This window comes from Hordeum vulgare, chromosome 4H (assembly GCF_904849725.1).
Source record: "Hordeum vulgare subsp. vulgare chromosome 4H, MorexV3_pseudomolecules_assembly, whole genome shotgun sequence".
Taxonomy (NCBI): domain Eukaryota; kingdom Viridiplantae; phylum Streptophyta; class Magnoliopsida; order Poales; family Poaceae; genus Hordeum; species Hordeum vulgare.
In genome coordinates, this window is record NC_058521.1 from 34,576,927 (window position 1) to 34,597,431 (window position 20,505).

The 20,505-nt window shown below is 43.2% G+C and overlaps 1 protein-coding gene across 1 annotated transcript; it reads right to left on the reverse strand.

Annotated features, from left to right (window-relative positions):
- Positions 1-7,640: 7,640 nt before the first annotated feature.
- Positions 7,641-13,335, reverse strand: LOC123451118 (B3 domain-containing protein Os03g0619600-like). Its single transcript, XM_045128126.1, has 7 exons — positions 13,091-13,335; positions 12,815-12,922; positions 10,364-11,194; positions 10,064-10,251; positions 9,257-9,728; positions 8,946-9,124; positions 7,641-8,124 (listed from the first exon to the last, which is right to left on the reverse strand). The coding sequence occupies exons 3-7, from the start codon at positions 10,851-10,853 to the stop codon at positions 7,870-7,872; spliced, it is 1,584 nt and encodes a 527-aa protein (XP_044984061.1). The 5' UTR covers positions 10,854-11,194; positions 12,815-12,922; positions 13,091-13,335; the 3' UTR covers positions 7,641-7,869.
- Between the last annotated feature and the right edge of the window lie 7,170 nt (positions 13,336-20,505).

A 20,505-nucleotide genomic window follows, 5' to 3' on the forward strand; every position in this document is an offset into this window, starting at 1 on the left:
TCTGTCTTTAATGTCGTCTAGTACTCTCCTATGTGATTGCTGATTGATCAAGCTGCATCGAGGCACGTCATAAGCTGTACACTGTGTTGTGTTCAATACTCCCATGCCATGCGCTGCTCCAAATTTCAGTAGGACTCGGATAGGGTAGAACATATTTAGTGCACTGGAGCTTTTTGTGCAACCGTTGCATTTGTGGTTGAAGCTACACCCCAAAAGTTGCTAAAGGATTCTGAAAATATTTTATGACATAGAAATAACATTTATCTGCCATTTTGCGAAATTTCAAATCCAAATTGAGCCACACCTAACAAAAGCAATACTTTCTGTGTTATCGTGTTAATGTGCCAAATTCACGGCCCAATTTGGAAAAACTACTATTTAATGTGCCAGATTCATGGCCCAATTTGGGGAAACTACTATACATAACGTGATTTGGCTTTTTTTTGCAGGCAAATTTCTGGTCCTATTTGGCACCACAGGCACCAGTTAACGTGTATTTTTGTTAACTCGCACCTGTGGCATTTGTATATGGGCCGGCCTATCTAGTTGCTGGTTGACGATTTTTAAAAAAATTCTATGAACTTTTTTTAAATTTCAGTGAGTATCTTTTAAGAGTGATGATTTTTTCGCTAAAAATCGTGAAGCGTTTCTGACATATTAAAATTCTATGAAGTTTTTTTTAATAACGATGATTTTTTTTAAATTTGATAAACATCATTTTGAAAATGGATGATTTTTTATCAAAATTGATGAACTTTTCTAAGGATTATGAACTTTTTTTCCAGTTCAATGAACTTTTTAAAAAATACATGATATTTTTTTGAATTTCTATTAGCTTTTTAAAAATTTGATGAACTTTATAAAAAAATAATGTACTTCTTCCAAACTGCATGAAGTTTTTTTTTTGCACAATCTTCAAACTGCGGTATCAACTACATCAGCCTCATGCAGGCAGCACCTCGTGAAGCACGATGTTAGGATTGCCGCAAGTGTTCCTCCTGTACCCAACCAACCAACGCAACAATTTGTTCATGTCGTCTCTTTCCCCGGCTTCTTTGGCATGTCGACCCGGTCGGGGCAGGTCGTCCGCTTTCCTCCATTTCTGCCTACCGATGGTACATAACCGGGCTCGCCTGCTTGAACCACACCCAACTGTCTCCCCGATAATCTCTTTCTGTTTCTTCTTTGAGCTCTTCAGCACCATGTCATATCGAACCAATTCCTCAGGAGTACACCTGCACAAGTTGTACAGGTCGTACGCCTGACCAAGCGATTCGAATGTAGCCCTAACTAACTCCAGGAACAGCTAAACTGCCTCTCTCCTTCTCCGCGAATCCTCTGAAAGTCTTCTCCGGTGAAAGTACCCTCCCGACGCACGGCGGCTGTGCTCAACGCGAGCTTTGCATTCCAAGTTTCAAACACTGTAAGCGCTGCCTCACCCGTGTCGCCGATGCTAGACTCGGACGGCGTGCAGAGGAGAGTTCCGGTGGGTTCGTTGAGGAGTATGGAGTCGCCGCCGGTAAGATCTGGCAGGGGAAGTCTACCGAAAAACAGAGAGCATGTCAACAAACTGATCTGCTACTTACAGCGCGCCCAACTAAAAAGGATGAAGCGACGGCATGGAAAATACCTATCACTATCAAGGGGATCCGATAGGAACTCGAATCCATCAAGTTGTTCCGCCTCCGCCATCGCCATAGCTCTGAGCTATGGAGCTTGTGCGCCGCCGCAAGGGATATGTTTTTTTTCTTCAAAGGGCCGAGTAAATGGGCCATAACTAAAAAGGATTTTTTCTTCCAGCACCTTCCTTCGAAAGATTAAGGTAAGTGCTAAATTAGGGGGAGTGCTAAAAAAAATAGCTGAATTCACGTCCAGCAACTTATACGGAAACAAACAGGAAATAAGGAAAATCATATAACAAAGTAGCTGAATTCAGGCGCAACAAATTATACGGTTACAAACAGCAAATAAGGGAAATCATATAACAGAAAGTAGCTGAATTCACGTCACGTCCGGCGTCACATTTGCACATCGGTTATAAAAAAAGGTGTTACTTGTAACGTTTTACGGACCATTAGGTTGCATCACGTACCAATAGCGCATAGAGGTCGTGACAGCAGCTCTGAGAAAATCCAAACAGTGGTTCATACAGTACAAGATAACAAAAAAATCACCAGGTAGGAGCATCTACAACCAAAAGTTCAAGTAGTGCGGGCTTTGGTGAAAATTACTACTCCCTCCGTCGACGTGTATAGGACATGCGCGTAGTTCTAGGTCGTTAATTTAACTATATAAATATATATTATATGTAATATATAATATACCATTAGATTCATGCGGAGATGTAGTTTTTGAATATGTAATTTTTATCGCATATAATATATATTTAGCTAGTTAAATTAATAACCTAAAACTACATGCATGCCATATACACTTGGACGGAGGTAGTAGTTGTGACCGAGCACTTCGGTGCACGTCATCTAGTCCATCCATGATACACAGAGATGTGTGTTGTCCCCCGTATTTTCGGTCCCTGCCCCCCTCACCCCTCCACCGTTCCATGTATCACGGCCGATGTAGATAGGAATCTGCTGCACAATCTGCCAATGCGTCAGGTGTAAGGTTCACATGCATGATGTATCAACAGTCCACTCCATAGTGCTTTTGAGTAGTACTATTTTCCATTTGACGCATCAGACAACGTGTCAGATGTGGAACACTACATATACATGAATCAGTCAACACAATTACCAGGCGCATTTGCTAAACAATGTAACTGATACTTTTTTTTGCGAAAAATGTAATTAATATTTAATCATATGCCTGTACCAATTTTGTCTTTTCGATCAAACAAGAAACTATTTACCGCCCGTTAATATTTTGTTGCCACTAATTAATGCATCGTGGCATAAAAACGAAATATTAAGTGCGCATTGGTGTCTTTCCTAAACAAACTGTACATTTTATTAACGAAATCAAGGGGATTAGAGTAATTCTAGGGATCTTTAATTTCCAAAGTAAGGATCTGACATATTATATTTGAAAAGGCTCAAGGGCACTGGAAATTGCTTTTGTGGGCCAATCTCCATGAAGGCCCCCAAATGCAAAATTTAAATTTTGCAAAAAAATGTATCCTTATATTTCAGTTTTTTTTAAAGCACTGTACATTGATAGATGAAGGTATAATGTACAAGCGTGTAAATTTTCAGGACTAAATACGTTGAAAATAAGGGCTGTGGAAAAAGAAAAACAATTTAAGATTTTTTAACACATGATACTATTTATTTTTCCACACCATGAATTTATCTTTTTTTACAAAGGCCGTGTTTCAAAGTATTTCAGCCTAAAATTTTGCACACATACGGATCACATCCTTGTTTAGTTGTAAAATATTTTCAGATTTTATTGAAATCAAAATTTTGAAATTTTAAAAAATTGGCCTCCAGCCAAGAGCCAAAACCCCATTTCTCCAAGTGCACCTGGAAAATAAATTAATTAGGAATGGATGACTCAACCAAATTGTGTGGGCCTTAAAAAAATTCAACAGAAGAAATCAAATTTATTTTTTTTATGTTAAACAAACTGGAGGCATGCCATTCTCAAATTTTATTTTGAAGAAAATATTATATGTGGCAATCCCATTAATATGTCACATTTGGTGATTTATGAACTTTCCAAACATGTTATTTATCCGTACAAATGGCATTAACATCAATCCGCACAATGCATGACTATTGAGCAGGCTGAACAGTGCGTGACGTGAGAACAGTAAATGGGATGTTGCACGATAGTAAATGGGACTATCTTTTGAAGCACAAGAGCAAGGAGTTTAACGTTCTACCACATCTATTACCTTTAGGAGGGTGTTGCCTCCTATATTGGTTAGGTGTTGCTTGGGAGCCTCCTACTTCGTGTTGTAGAGTTGAACCAAAAAGTTTGTAAGGGCAAGGAGATCTCCTACTTCGTGAAGATCCGCCGTGAGTGAGGCTAGTCCTGTGTGGATGTAAGCCATGGTGGAATAGACAATGCCGCTTCTTCATGGATCCCTTTAGGGTGGAGCTCTTCGTGGACTCTCGCAGCAGTTACCCTCCGTGTGTTGAAGTCTCCACTAAGATGGACGTACGATAGCACCACCTATCGGAACCACGCCAAAAATCGCCGTGTCAACCTTTGCGTTTGATCGTCCTTCCTTACCCTCTATATTACATTTGCATGTATTTATTTTTCGCTGCTATACTCTTAGATATGCATGTGTATGGTGAACTTGACTAGTCATAATTGCTAAAACTGGTCCACAACTAAAATTAAGAAAAAAGCTAAGTTTTTATTTTATCAAGTAGTCTAATCAATCACCTCCTTAGACATACTTCAGATCCTACAACTACTATTAAGTAAAAGTTTGCAACGAGGTGGGGGGACTCCGCCACCTGAATATATTACTCAAAGTAGCAGACAAACCACAAATGTAAAGAGAATTACGTAGGCACGTTAACACTTGAGGACATGAAAGACCGCCACAAGAAGATGTCTTCCTTATCTCCATCTTTGGAGTGGTGATGAGACTACAAGTCCAAGTCAGCGATAATCCTTTTTGCACAGATATACAGCACAACATCTTTTTTTTCCTTTGCCCAATTGCTAGAGTTGTGTGGCACACGGTGGCTAATATGTTTGGCCTGTGCTCAAACAATGTGTGGCAAACTTATGCCTGGTGCTTTACTTTCTTCCTTGAAGGAGAAGTTTTCTATATTGTTGGACTAGCTGATGTATGTTGGGCTATTTGGAACTGTCACAATAGGGCAACATTTGAATTCAAATTTCTTAAGACTCCTTTTGAGGTTGTGTTCTCTGCTTGTGTTTTTTTGTCGTACTGGGCTGGATTGATGAAGCACTTTGATGTTGCTGAACTGAGGACGGGTATCAAGATGCTGAAGGACAATACGTCGAAGATGATGTAAATATGTGCTGTTGTTCGGGATGGGGGTGAGGCCTGATGATCTACGCCCCTCAAGGTGATCCGTCTCTCGTTTATCGGGTGTCATCGAATATTGCTAGTTGTGCACAAGCACCATGATGCCCGTTAAAAAAAACAATTTTACGTGCAAAAAAATGAATTTTTTTGTAAACACACACACACACATACTACGTATGTGCAAAAATTCATAACATTTTATTTTCATACGTAGCATACAAAAAAAGACCAACATGTATTTTCAAATGGGCCAAAAGAAAATTTGGGCCGGAATTTATGTTTTCTACAGATTACAAATTAGATTTTTTTCAAAACAGAATTTCATGAATCCATAGTGATTACATACAAGTTTTCACAAAATTATTTCCGTTTTTTAACTTCTAAATATGATTTTATTTTTATTTTCCAGAAAAAAGGCATCATGGTGCCCGAGCACACGAATTTCACACTTGTCTGGTTATGTATTTAGTGCCTACGTGCTACATTTGTCTTTGTTGCACCCTCGAAACAGGCTTTCACCCAGCTATATTAATATACCAACCACCTGATAAAATAGTTTGAGCACCGCTGAGGCAAACAACACAATCACGACCAAAAGAATAGACAAAAGAAAAACAAGAGAAATAATACCAATGGCGCAAGATCAACGAAAGCGATGGAGTCCCGCAACCGCTGCGTCCACCGAAGACTTCCACCACACTCAGATGCTACTAATTGCCACGTAGCAAACAACACCTTTAAGAAGCATTTCGACATGACGACGATACTGCCCAGATAAATCCTAGGATATCTTCCGGTACACGGAGGGAACTAGGGGGAGGTCCACACGATGCCCTTCAAGAAGGATGGTGACGTCCACACGCGCCGTCACGTCGTTGCCGGCAAGACCGGACAAAGATTTCTCCCGACTCCTCGCACCCACAACCCAGAATCAACCATCGACTCCACCACATCCGCTGCCCAACAACATGTCCCAACACAATCAAGAAGACACCACCGTCGTCTCATCATGGCAAACGCTACGAGGCCAGTCAGACCAAAACGAATCACTCGTAGACAGGGGCGGCGGTAGTACTGCAGCCACGTGGGAGAAAACAACCTCCATCGGCTTTGGGTGCCCCTGTGTGGATGCTCGTTATTTTGCTCCCGCGCGAGTGCGTCTGACAAACTTTTGGCTTGTGAGGCTTTAGTACTCTCGGGTGTCATCGGGTTTTCGTCCTACGTCGGTGATGCTTGAATTCGCTTTTCCCTTTTTCGTCTTCTTTTTCGTCATGTCAAAGTAATGGAAAAGGTTATACCCGGTTAAGAAAACCCGGAATGAGCTAGCATCGAATACCCAAAGGTAAACGCTTTCACCCAGCGCGTCGGCCGAATCGTTCGGCCGGTCGCACGCGGGCCGCGCGCCTCGCTGGCAATGCTTGCAACATTTTTCCGTTAAATTTGCTGCAACCGTGTGTTTTTCTGATACAAACGTTTTTCATGCAACTTTTTTTCTTGTGTAAATTTGTTGCAACCAGCGTCATATTTGCTGCATATTCGTTTGGTTGCAACTCTAGTTCGTCGGATTTTTCGTTACAATCGATGTTTTTTACTTTTGCTACAACCGGCATCATTTTTTGCTGCAACCGTTTACTAAAAAAGTTGCATACACGTGCACGTAGATATTTGTTACAACCGGCGTTTGACTTTTGCTACCACGCACCATCAACTTCGTTTTTTTGTTACGATTACGTAGATATTTTTTTTGCTATAAATTTTGTTTTTTGTTGTAACCGTTGAAAAAATTGCTGCATTGCATCGAATTTTTACTGCATCGGAAGAAAAATGTTACATGGAGATCATGGTTTTCATTTTCAGTGACATTTCAATGAAATTCATTGAATTTCATTAATTTCAGCAGACACTGAAATATTACGTTCCGGCCAAAATATTTCAACAATTTCAGTAGTACACTGGAAATCAAATAATTTTCAAAATAATTTTCAAAAATTTCAAATATTTATTTAAATTCAAGTGAATATTTCGGTCCTTTGGCCGAAATGCAAACTGAAATTACTGAATTTCAGTGATTTCGGTTGGTGCTTCTGAACTGAAATTCAAAACCATGATGGAGATCCAACGATGCGGACGCGCGGGGTTAATGGATCGTGCGACCCGCGCGCGGCCGGCCGAAAGTTTCGGCCACTTTCAGCAGGCGTAGGGCACTGCCCATACCAAAAACAGCAACCCAGGCAGATGCGAGCTCATTATCAACGACTTGAACAAACCTACACATATCTGCTATGACCCTGTTTGGATCCATGGGCTAGAGTTAGTTTAAGCTAGTTTTGGCTCAACTAGCCCTAAAGTATCCAAACACAAGGGTTAGATTGGAGCTAGTTGCAAAAAACTAGCTCACCCAAGAGGTGCTAATTGGAGCTAGTTCTCATGGGGTTCATTAAAAAATATTTTTCTCTCTCTTCTCCACTAGCCAAGTGATGCTAATTGGAGCTAGTTTTCATGGAGTTCATTAAAAAAATACTTTTCTCTTTCCATAAAGTGCATCTATTGTCAATCTAACCCTTCCATCCAAACACCTATTTGGCTAGAGTTAGTTTAGGGTTAGTCATGAGCTAGAAACTAACTCTAACCACTAGCTAGCTAAGTTAGAGTATCCAAACAGGGCCTATGCCTCAAACCATTCCACTCACCTGAAATTCACCACTGCGACTCTGGCGTGTTACTGGTTCACACAATCACACCTGCGCCATTATGCAAACCCCTAACCAGCCAACGACAAGGACCTCCAACTAACTGACTAACAAGGAACACACGCTAGACTGAGTAAAACAGCACCTTCTTGAAGCCTTAACGACGACACAAGGATCGGCGCCCGAAAACAGGACGAACACTGTTGATCAACCGGCAAGCTTTACCCGGCGGACGATGTGGACCTTCATCGTGCACTCCTCGCGGTGCCTCAGCCGCTCGAGGAGGCAGACATCGCCCGTCCGCAGCCCGTTGTCCCTGGCAAACTTTACCCATCCACCCACAACCCTGTTGGCCTGAGGCTTGCGCCCCAGCGTCACTTGACACCTCTCCCCATCTCGCTCGAGCCACATGCTTCGCACCTCGTCGCCCAGATGCGTGCGAACATATTTCATGGACATGCTCTGGTTGGTTACAAACACGGAAAAGAAGAATGTCAGATGTTGCATGGTATATATATCCAAGAAAATCAGGAAGTGATAATTATTGCTCCTAGTCAAGTTGTCAAAAGAAAATAAAAAAATGAAGTGAAATAATCAACTACAGGGTTATGAATCTACAGCATTTTTTTTTGTGTCAGTGAGAGCAAAGGTTCAACAAGGCATATGTTGGTATAAACACCGGATCGATCGGTCATCGATTGGAGTTTGTAGCCACGTCACCCAGCAGCGCCGATTCTCAGGGTAGGAGAATAGGCTGGGAAGAGATACATTGCGTTGTTGCTTGATTGATAACGCATTAGGATCTACGGGGTGGAATCATATAGCCATGTACAAGATTCTTAGATGAAAATCATTGACTTGGAGGCTAAGAAAACTAACAAAATGGAAGTATATCTAGTTGCTTGATTGACGATGAATTAGGGACTAGGAGTGGCATCAGATAGCTATGTACAAGACTCTTATTAGATGAAACCTAAGAAAATGGAAATATATCTAGTCTCTAAAAGGAAATAGCAAACCTAACATGGTTACATAACTAGGCAGAGGCTGCCGCATGCTCCTAAATAGCTGTAGCGGCACCTCTTATGTGTTTGGGCCGAGGGCTTGCAATGGTATGCGATCACCCCACAGAACCAAATGCACTACCTAGTTTTCAAAACAAAAAAGAAAATTGCCTAGTTCTCAAAACAAAACAAAAAATGCACCATAGCACTAGCAGAGCATGCACAGAAGAACAAAACATTTGTTTTGCAGGAAGTTATATAATAAAATATGGAACTCACTAGAGTGAATCTTCCTGTAACATTGGCCTTCTTCATCACGAGCACACATATGGGAATTTTAGAACCAATAAGGTCGACCTTCTGCTTCACTAGCTTCTTCTGAATTAAAGGTATGCTCCTCAAATGCACACCCATGCAACCAGTCAAAGTGACACTATCCTCTGACATCGAAGAATCTCCTGGACAAAGAAAAGAACAAAACAACTATTCAATATAGCTGTGAAAGATGACGATACCACATATGATTTGGAAGGAACTGTGACTCTAGTAACATGAACTGCATGAATCAGAGAAGAAAGAACTCGTCATACCCTCGTTGCCTGGGCACGAGTTAACCGTTTCAACTCGTATCTGCCTTTCCGTTGAAGGTGATTGCATTTCCATGGGCTGAGGACGAGAATAAGAGTCCTCTACACTTGCATTATGTAGTTGCATTTGCACGAGTTGAAGACGAGAATGAGAAGGTTCCACAGTTTTAGTAATAGTTTCTTTACACCGTCTTTTGACATTCCGACCACCAATTTGGGAGGGTCTATCAAAATCCTTTGCATGGATGATATGGACTTCCATTGTACACATCTCATCAATCTTCAACAATTCAAAGATGCAGATATCACCCGTCTCTACATCATTGTCTTTCACAAACTTCCGCCAGCCACTAACAATCCTTTTCACTTCACGGCTACTGCTAAATTGCACATCCCACCTCTTGCCAAATCGCTGAAGACATACGCTTCGCTCCTTATCACCCACATGTGTATTAACATATTTCTTGGAGAAAGTCTAGTTACATAATTGGGGGAAGATAGTTAAATAATGGCATTCAAGTAATGTGCAAAATAATACTCCCTCCGTCCTAAAATTCTTGTCTTAGCTTTGTCTAGAAATGGATGTATCTAAGTACTAAATTTGACTAGATACATTCGTATCTAAACAAATATCAGACAAGAATTTTGGGACGGAGGGAGTAGGAAGTATAGGATCTGCAAGTTTAGTAATGGCAGGCTTAACGAGTTAAAGCATTCAAAACAGTACTTTCAACAGAGAACTATGGCTTAATAAGCTTGATGCATAGTTGTAGAAAAATGCGCCTTCAACAGTAAAAATTCAACACTCACTAAAGTAAACGTTCTTGTAACATTGAACCTCCTCATCACGGCCACAAAGATTGGATTGTCCTTATGAATAGATTTGACCTTCTCATCAACTTCCTCCTTCTGCACTGTATTTAGACGGGTGTTATGTGTGAGAGTGTATCTAGGTGAAGTACAACCTTCAATATCGTGTTCTGAGGACAAAGAATCTCCTGTGCACAAAAAGAAAATAAGTAATCAATATGTCAATAAAATATGGAAACATCAAGTTTGATTGGAATGGAATTGTATCTCTATAATCACAAATTGCAAGAAATAACTCACCGGGAGTATCTGAAGGACTCGTCGCTGTTTTGTTGCCCTTACTTGAGTAATCCCATTGAAGCTTTGACTGTCTCAGCTTGGTAGGTCTACACAACAGTTGCATTTGCATGGTCTGAGCATGACCATTAGAATGATCCACAACCTCACTAGCTGGTTGCATTTGCATAGTCTGAGCATGACCACTAGAATGATCCACAGCCTCGGTAGATGGTTGCATTTGCGCAAAATGATCCACAACCTCAGTAGATGGTTGCATTTGCATAGGCTGACTATGGCCAAACAAATGGTTTACATTTTCAGTAGGTGGGTGCATTTCCGTGGGCCGACTAAAACCAACAGGATCATCCAATTTTTCAGTAGGTGGTTGCATTCGCATGGGCTGAGGATGCCCATGAGAAGGGTCTGCATTTTCAGTAGGTGACTGCATTCCCATAGGCTGAGGACGCCCTTCAGGATAGTTGGCATTTTCAATAGGCGACTGCACTTCCATGGGCTAGAATGACCATGAGAACGGTCCAAATTTTCAGTACCGCTGTTGTAACTTTCCTGTACAGGAGGAGCATTTTCTGTAATAACAGAGAATGCTTTCTCGCGACCAAATCGATCAAAAATTATGACATCAAACTGAGAGTTTCCTTTGTATCTGAATACCACACAGTCGTCCATACGTAGATCATAGGTTTTGACAAATACTCCCCATCCCGCTTGAAGAACTAGTTTATCTGGGTACTTGGCAACTCCAATGGTGTAACTGTGACCATTTCGTGTTTCTAGATTGATCTCCCTTGGGATCTCACCCCTGAAACGTCTAAGAAATTCATCTGGGACGATCTGCAGAAAGAATCATGATTAATAATACAGTTCAAACTTTAAGAGCACGGTTCTTGTGAGGTCAGTAGACAACGAGCGAGTATTGCGTAAATACGATCTTCAGTATCTGACTTGAGAAGATGACGAGAGAAAAAGGGCTAGCTTAATTCTCTACTTTCACTCGCCGGGCATTTGTTGTTTATGCTATCATGCTACTGACTTTTGCTTCATGAAAAAATGTTGCAGAGATAATGCATACTCTGATAATATGTTCGTGTCCCTACAATAATAGTACACTACTAAATGGAGTTTCAACTTTCCAGGTAACTGATCAAACAAATAATACAATCAATAACATAGAAAGATCGCATGGTAACACAACCGGTACTCAATCTCCACTCTCACCCCTGGGTTAAATCTCAGTCATGAACACCTTTAAATTCTAAAACTGACATGAACAACGAGCAAGAATAAACAGTATATATCCAAAATTCTGAAGGATTGCATCACTTGGAAAAAAATCAACAACATGCATCACTTGGATACAATTCGCGTCTTAGTTTACACTGGCATATGCAGTAGTGTACAGAGCATATCTAACTTATTCTCATGAGAAACTGGATTGTTACCACTTTTACTATGAGCCGTTAGTTATTCATTATCCAATCATAGAGACCATGATTATCTCGCAGATTCTAAGGCACGCCAATTTTACTATAAGCCATTAGTTTCTCATGCACATGTTTTCGATGGACTAGTTCTCATGCATATCATTACACAAAAATTTGCAACTACACAGAGTATTCCAATTTTCATATGTACTCGTCTGATTTTTGTTCTCAAAATCACTGAAATGCGAGAAAAGTTGTAAAACTTGCAGACATGAAAAAGCAAACTAATTGTACAGGTATATACATGTAAAATCAAAGTTCAACAATCGATGAATGGAAGTAAAACGATTGAGAAAATATCATATGAAATAAAGAAAGTATTCACCTTCGGATTTATTGTTAATATGTGCTAATTGGGAGCGCAGAAGTACATTTTGTTATTTAAATGCTCTAGGAGAACAGGCATGAAGGTGTAATTCTTGCAAACTGTATCCATGTCGTATGGAAAGGTAGAGGAAAGTTGTCCTTTCAGTGTTCATGTGGGTGAAATTGAGAAATTATTAATTGGAAAGGAACAATTAAATACAAATAAAAATCTTCCTTTTCTCATCGCACGAAAGTCTTCCTTTTTTAGTCAGCCAACAGCTAACCATATGCAGTAAGCATGTTTCACACCAAAAAAAGTAGTCGTAAGCATGAATGATCAAATTTACCCCTGACCAATGGATGGCTAGGACTAAAAACAGAGGTGGGTGTCTGTGGTGCTACATGCCTACATCAAGCATAATCGACCCGTTGCCATCGAACAATAGAATGTGACGGAAAGATCCGATAAACCAGCACAATACAATACAATACAATACAATACAATACAAGAACCTGACTAATGTGCAACAACTTTCTTCATCATTTGAAGCGGACATATCTGCCGGCGCAGACTCCATGACTGTAAACTCCGAAGAACAACGGAAGAAGGAAAAAAAATAAACAAAAGGGAAGGAAAAGAGTAGCGTGGTCGAATGTGATTTACCATCTCCTGACCACAGCCATCGACAATGAACATCAAGAAGTGTTTCTCCCGGTCGTCCAAATCGCAGTAGTCGCGCTCATCCCTCCGCTCGCATCTCTCACACCCCATCTTTTCACCAGGCACGCATTGCACATTTTAAAAGGAAAACCCATCAGCGGCAAGATTTGGTACCGGAACAAGGGAAATGACAACCCGTTGGGTATGATTGGAATGGCCTCCGCGTTCGATCGGGGGTGCCGAACAGCCCGAGGAAACCGGATCGGAGGGGGGCCTTACCTTGAGCGAGTCGACGGGCGAGAGCCTGAGATCTTGGCGAACCGGAACTCGCTCGATTAACAGTGGTGGAGCTGCCGACGGGGAAGTGAAGAGGGGGAGAATCTCAGCGGGGACGGCGAGGAGCGGAGAGACCTGCGGACGCGGGGCGGCGCGGAAGGACACTTGGCTCCCTCCTGCTTGACGTTGGGTGGGCGGAGAGGAGAGGAGAGGCGACGGAGGGAGTGAGTGCCTTTGGCTCTCGCGCCAACGACCGGAAGCACGGTTACTTGACTGCCAGTACGCGGCGGATCGCAGTAACTGGTGGCGAGGATGCGGTTGTTCGGTATGGCGGTAGATACCGAGACCACGGAGTTGTAGATATCGATTGACCTTGTCACCGCTCACTAGATCTAAGTGGGGTCATTAAAAGCATGTACAGTAAGAGCAAATACAATAAAGCTGAGTCAGTTGGTTATAAGAAATAAATTAATATATTTTTATTTAGTTAGAGAAAAAAGAAGAGGAGAGAGAAGGTAAGCGGGTACTTAGTTAAGAGCCAGCTTTAGCACGTACTCCTACGCATTTTATGAGTATGAAAGGTGGGTCATATAATAAAAAAGTAGTATACTTTTGCAATTAACTATTTTACATGTTGGCTATAAGATGGGCTATAGATGACATGACAATGGCTTATAGCCAACAGCTGGCTATACTATTGTACTTGCTCTAAGGTGACATAAGCAGGCTATAAGAATTAGAATATTATATCCTTGCTTAGTTGAAGGAGAGAGAAGAGAAGCGGGCTTTTGGCGAGTAGCCAGCTGCAGCACGAGACCCAAGACACTTTGTGAGATTGTATGATGGGCCAACTACTACTAAAATAGTATACACATCTAAAACTTACTATTGTATATGCCGGCTATTAGGCTGGCTCTATATGACATGACAACTCTTTATAGTCGATTGCTGGCTGTATTATTAACCATGCTCTAACATGGTCACTTGTATCTTGGAAAACATGTCCCTCCAAAATCATTTCCCTGGCCATAATTAGTAAGTTGATGGTTTTCTTAATATGTATAGCAGTTAGTGGATCTTGGTATTCATTGTTTCAAATGAGAACAAAGTTTACTACATGGATTCTGTCACAGTTCAAAGATTCATTTTTTAGGCGCCGGACAGCTCCAACGGACGCTGTAAAACAGTGTGCGTGCTAAAAACTTTTGGGCACGCGCTTAAAAACGCTATCGCACGCAGCATATTTAATGCGCCGGCTTACACGCGCAACAAACTCTGAGCTGCTACAGGTGGGGCCGCTGGACCGGACTGGATTGGGCGCTGCAGTAGCGCGCGACTGTTGGAGATGCTCCGGTCCTCGTGCTTTAAAAGTGCTACAGTGACGCGCTAAAAAAATTATTGTGCGCGGATTTTTTCGGCTGCGGTTGGAGATGCTCTAAGGCTATCGACGGTTGGTTGTCTGTCGTTATTCTCTTTCCAACGATTTTGTCCATGCATCGTCTCTCTAAGTCTCCATCTCTCTCTTTCCACGCAAAGTCCCTTCCTACCTTAGATCTGTGTCGCCTGGAGGCACTCGAGGTAACTGCGCAAGTGCGGCGGCCGGCGACCGGCAACCAACGCAGCCAAGGGAGCCTTGAAGCATCAAGCAAGCTCCTGCCTCTCTAGGAGCTCGATTTCGATGAGACTCACACGCGAGGGAGCGGAGGAGATCTCGAGTCTCCGCAGGCGAGCTCGGTGGTGTGGAATCGCACCAATGATCCTTTTTTTGAAGATTTCAGGACTGCCTGGGGAGGAAGATGAGCGCGGCTGACCACGCAGTTGTTGGAAATATGCCCTAGAGGCAATAATAAAATGATTATTATCATATTTCCTTGTTCATGATAATCGTCTATCGTTCATGCTATAATTGTATTAACAGGAAACAGTAATACATGTGTGAATGAATAGATCACAATGTGTCCCTAGCAAGCCTCTAGTTGGCTAGCTCGTTAGTCAATAGATGATCATGGTTTCCTGATCATGGGCATTAGATGTCATTGATAACGGGATCACATCATTGGGAGAATGATGTGATGGACAAGACCCAATTCTAAGCCTAGCACTAGATCGTATTGTTCGTATGCTAATGCTTTTCTAATGTCAAGTATCTTTTCCTTCGACCGTGAGATTGTGCAACTCCCGGATACCGTAGGAGTGCTTTGGGTGTATCAAACGTCACAACGTAACTGGGTGACTATAAAGGTGCACTACGGGTACCTCCGAAAGTGTCTGTTGGGTTGGCACGGATCGAGATCGGGATTTGTCACTCCGTGTGACGGAGAGGTATCTTTGGGCCCACTCGGTAGAACATCATCATGAGCTCAATGTGACTAAGGAGTTAGTCGCACGATGACGTGCTACAGAACGAGTAAAGAGACTTACCGGTAACGAGATTGAACAAGGTATAGGTATACCGACGATCGAATCTCGGGCAAGTTCTACACCGACAGACAAAGGGAATCGTATACGGGATTGATTGAATTCTTGACATTGTGGTTCATCCGATGAGATCATCGTGGAGCGAGTGGGAGCCACCATGGGTATCCAGACCCCGCTGATGGTTATTGGCCAGAGAGGTGTCTCGGTCATGTCTGCCTGTCTCCCGAACCCGTAGGGTCTACACACTTAAGGTTCGATGACGCTAGGGTTATAGGGAATTGTTGTACGAGGTTACCGAAAGTTGTTCGGAGTCCCAGATGAGATCCCGGACGTCACGAGGAGCTCCGGAATGGTCCGGAGGTAAAGATTGATATATAGGACGGATGGTTTTGGACACCGGAAGTGTTTCGGGCGTCACCGGTAACGTCCCGGGACCACCGGGACCACCGAAGGGGGCAACGACCCCGGGAGGCTAGATGGGCTAAGTGGGGAAGGGAACCAGCCCCTAGGTGGGCTGGTGCGCCCCCCCCCCCCCCGTGTTGGGGAACGTCGCATGGGAAACAAAAATTTTCCTACGCGCACGAAGACCTATCATGGTGATGTCCATCTACGAGAGGGGATGAGTGATCTACGTACCCTTGTAGATCGTACAGCAGAAGCGTTAGAGAACGCGGTTGATGTAGTGGAACGTCCTCACGTCCCTCGATCCTCCCCGCGAACAATCCCGCGATCAGTCCCACGATCTAGTACCGAACGGACGGCACCTCCGCGTTCAGCACACGTACAGCTCGACGATGATCTCGGCCTTCTTGATCCAGCAAGAGAGACGGAGAGGTAGAAGAGTTCTCCGGCAGCGTGACGGCGCTCCGGAGGTTGGTGATGATCTCGTCTCAGCAGGGCTCCGCCCGAGCTCCGCAGAAACGCGATCTAGAGGAAAAACTATGGAGGTATGTGGTCGGGCAGCCGTGAGAAAGTCGTCTCAAATCTGCCCTAAAAGACCCATATATATAGGAGGAGGGAGGGGGACCTTGCCTTGGGGTCCAAGGGATCCCCAAGGGGTTGGCCGAGCCAGGGGGGAGGACTCTCCCCCCCCCAAACCGAGTCCTACTTGGTTTGGTGGGAGGGAGTCCTTCCCCCTTCCCACTTCTCCTTTTTTTTTCTTTTCCTTTGATTTTTTTCTTCCTTGGCGCATAGGGGATTGGTGGGCTGTCTCACCAGCCCACTAAGGCTGGTGTGACCCCCCCAAATACCTATGGGCTTCCCCGGAGTGGGTTGCCCCCTTCCGGTGAACTCCCGGAACCCATTCGTCATTCCCGGTACATTCCCGGTAACTCCGAAAACCTTCCGGTAATCAAATGAGGTCATCCTATATATCAATCTTCGTTTCCGGACCATTCCGGAAACCCTCGTGACGTCCGTGATCTCATCCGGGACTCCGAACAACATTCGGTAACCAACCATATAACTCAAATACGCATAAAACAACGTCGAACCTTAAGTGTGCAGACCCTGCGGGTTCGAGAACTATGTAGACATGACCCGAGAGACTCCTCGGTCAATATCCAACAGCGGGACCTGGATGCCCATATTGGATCCTACATATTCTACGAAGATCTTATCGTTTGAACCTCAGTGCCAAGGATTCGTATAATCCCGTATGTCATTCCCTTTGTCCTTCGGTATGTTACTTGCCCGAGATTCGATCGTCAGTATCCGCATACCTATTTCAATATCGTTTACCGGCAAGTCTCTTTACTCGTTCTGTAATACAAGATCCCGCAACTTACACTAAGTTACATTGCTTGCAAGGCTTGTGTGTGATGTTGTATTACCGAGTGGGCCCCAAGATACCTCTCCGTCACACGGAGTGACAAATCCCAGTCTTGACCCATACTAACTCAACTACCACCTTCGGAGATACCTGTAGAGCATCTTTATAGTCACCCAGTTACGTTGCGACGTTTGATACACACAAAGCATTCCTCCGATGTCAGTGAGTTATATGATGTCATGGTCATAGGAATAAATACTTGACACGCAGAAAACAGTAGCAACAAAATGACACGATCAACATGCTACGTCTATTAGTTTGGGTCTAGTCCATCACGTGATTCTCCCAATGACGTGATCCAGTTATCAAGAAACAACACCTTGTTCATAATCAGAAGACACTGACTATCATTGATCAACTGGCTAGCCAACTAGAGGCATGCTAGGGACGGTGTTTTGTCTATGTATCCACACATGTAAATGAGTCTTCATTCAATACAATTATAGCATGGATAATAAACTATTATCTTGATACAGGAATTATAATAATAACTATACATTTATTATTGCCTCTAGGGCATAATTCCAACAGTCTCCCACTTGCACTAGAGTCAATAATCTAGCCCTCACATCACCATGTGAATTACATTGTAATAAATCTAACACCCATACAGTTCTGGTGTCGATCATGTTTTGGCCGTGGAAGAGGTTTAGTCAGCGGGTCTGCTACATTCAGATCCGTGTGCACTTTGCATATATTTACGTCCTCCTCCTCGACGTAGTCGCGGACGAGGTTGAAGCGTCGTTTGATGTGTCTGGTCTTCTTGTGAAACCTTGGTTCCTTTGCTAAGGCAATGGCACAAGTGTTGTCACAGAACAAGGTTATTGGATCCAGTGCACTTGGCACCACTCCAAGATCCGTCATGAACTGCTTCATCCAGACACCCTCCTTAGCCGCCTCCGAGGCAGCCATGTACTCCGCTTCACATGTAGAATCTGCTACGACGCTTTGCTTGGAACTGCACCAGCTTACTGCACCCCCATTAAGAATAAATACGTATCCGGTTTGTGACTTAGAGTCGTCCGGATCTGTGTCAAAGCTTGCATCAACGTAACCTTTTACGGCGAGCTCTTCGTCACCTCCATACACGAGAAACATCTCCTTAGTCCTTTTCAGGTACTTCAGGATATTCTTGACCGCCGTCCAGTGATCCACTCCTGGATTACTCTGGAACCTGCCTGCCATACTTATGGCCAGGCTAACATCCGCTCTAGTGCACAGCATCGCATACATGATAGAGCCTATGGCTGAAGCATAGGGGACGGAGCGCATATGCTCTCTATCTTCATCAGTTGCTGGGCACTGAGTCTTACTCAATCTCGTACCTTGTAACACTGGCAAGAACCCTTTCTTGGACTGTTCCATTTTGAACCTCTTCAAAACTTTATCAAGGTATGTGCTTTGTGAAAGTCCTATCACGCGTTTTGATCTATCCCTATAGATCTTAATGCCTAGAATGTAAGCAGCTTCTCCTAGGTCCTTCATAGAGAAACTTTTATTCAAGTAACCTTTTATGCTCTCCAAAAGCTCTACGTTGTTTCCAATCAGTAATATGTCATCCACATATAATATTAGAAACGCCACAGAGCTCCCACTCACTTTCTTGTAAATACAAGATTCTCCAACCACTTGTATAAACCCAAATGCTTTGATCACCTCATCAAAGCGTTTGTTCCAACTCCGAGATGCTTGCACCAGTCCATAAATGGATCGCTGGAGCTTGCACACCTTGTCAGCATTTTTAGGATCGACAAAACCTTCGGGTTGCATCATATACAACTCTTCCTTAAGGAAACCGTTAAGGAACGCCGTTTTGACATCCATCTGCCAGATTTCATAATCGAAAAATGCAGCTATTGCTAACATGATTCTGACGGACTTAAGCATCGCTACGGGAGAGAAAGTCTCATCGTAGTCAATTCCTGGAACTTGTGAAAAACCCTTTGCCACAAGTCGAGCTTTATAAACGGTCACATTACCGTCAGCGTCCGTCTTCTTCTTAAAGATCCATTTGTTCTGAATAGCCTTGCGGCCCTCAGGCAGTATCTCCAAAGTCCACACTTTGTTCTCATACATGGATCCTATCTCGGATTTCATGGCTTCTAGCCATTTGTTGGAATCTGGGCCCACCATTGCTTCTTCATAATTTGCAGGTTCATTGTTGTCTAACAACATGATTGATAAGACGGGATTACCGTACCACTCTGGAGCAGCGCGTGATCTCGTCGACCTGCGTGGTTCAACAGAAACTTGAACTGGAGTTTCATGATCATCATCATTAACTTCCTCCTCAACCGGCGTCGCAATGACAGAGGTTTCCCCTTGCCCTGCGCCACCATCCAGAGGGATGAGAGGTTCGACAACCTCGTCAAGTTCTATCTTCCTCCCACTCAATTCTCTCGAGAGAAACTCCTTCTCGAGAAAAGTTCCGTTCTTAGCAACAAACACTTTGCCCTCGGATTTGAGATAGAAGGTGTACCCAACTGTCTCTTTTGGGTAACCTATGAAGACGCATTTTTCCGCTTTGGGTTCCAGCTTTTCAGGCTGAAGCTTTTTGACATAAGAATCACATCCCCAAACTTTAAGAAATGACAATTTTGGTCTTTTGCCATACCACAGTTCGTATGGTGTCGTCTCAACGGATTTTGATGGTGCCCTATTTAAAGTGAATGCAGCTGTTTCTAATGCATAGCCCCAAAATGATAACGGCAAATCAGTAAGAGACATCATAGATCGCACCATCTCTAACAAAGTACAATTACGACGTTCGGACACACCATTACGCTGTGGTGTTCCAGGCGGTGTTAACTGTGAAACAATTCCACATTGTCTTAAGTGAGTACCAAACTCGAAACTCTGATATTCACCCCCACGATCAGACCGTAGGAATTTGATCTTCTTGTTACGATGATTTTCCACTTCACTCTGAAATTGCTTGAACTTTTCAAATGTTTCAGACTTGTGCTTCATCAAGTAGACATAACCATATCTACTTAAATCGTCAGTGAAGGTGAGAAAATAACGATATCCGCCGCGTGCCTCCACGCTCATCGGACCACACACATCGGTATGTATGATTTCCAACAAGTCACTTGCACGCTCCATTGTTCCGGAGAACGGAGTTTTAGTCATCTTGCCCATGAGGCATGGTTCGCACGTGTCAAGTGAA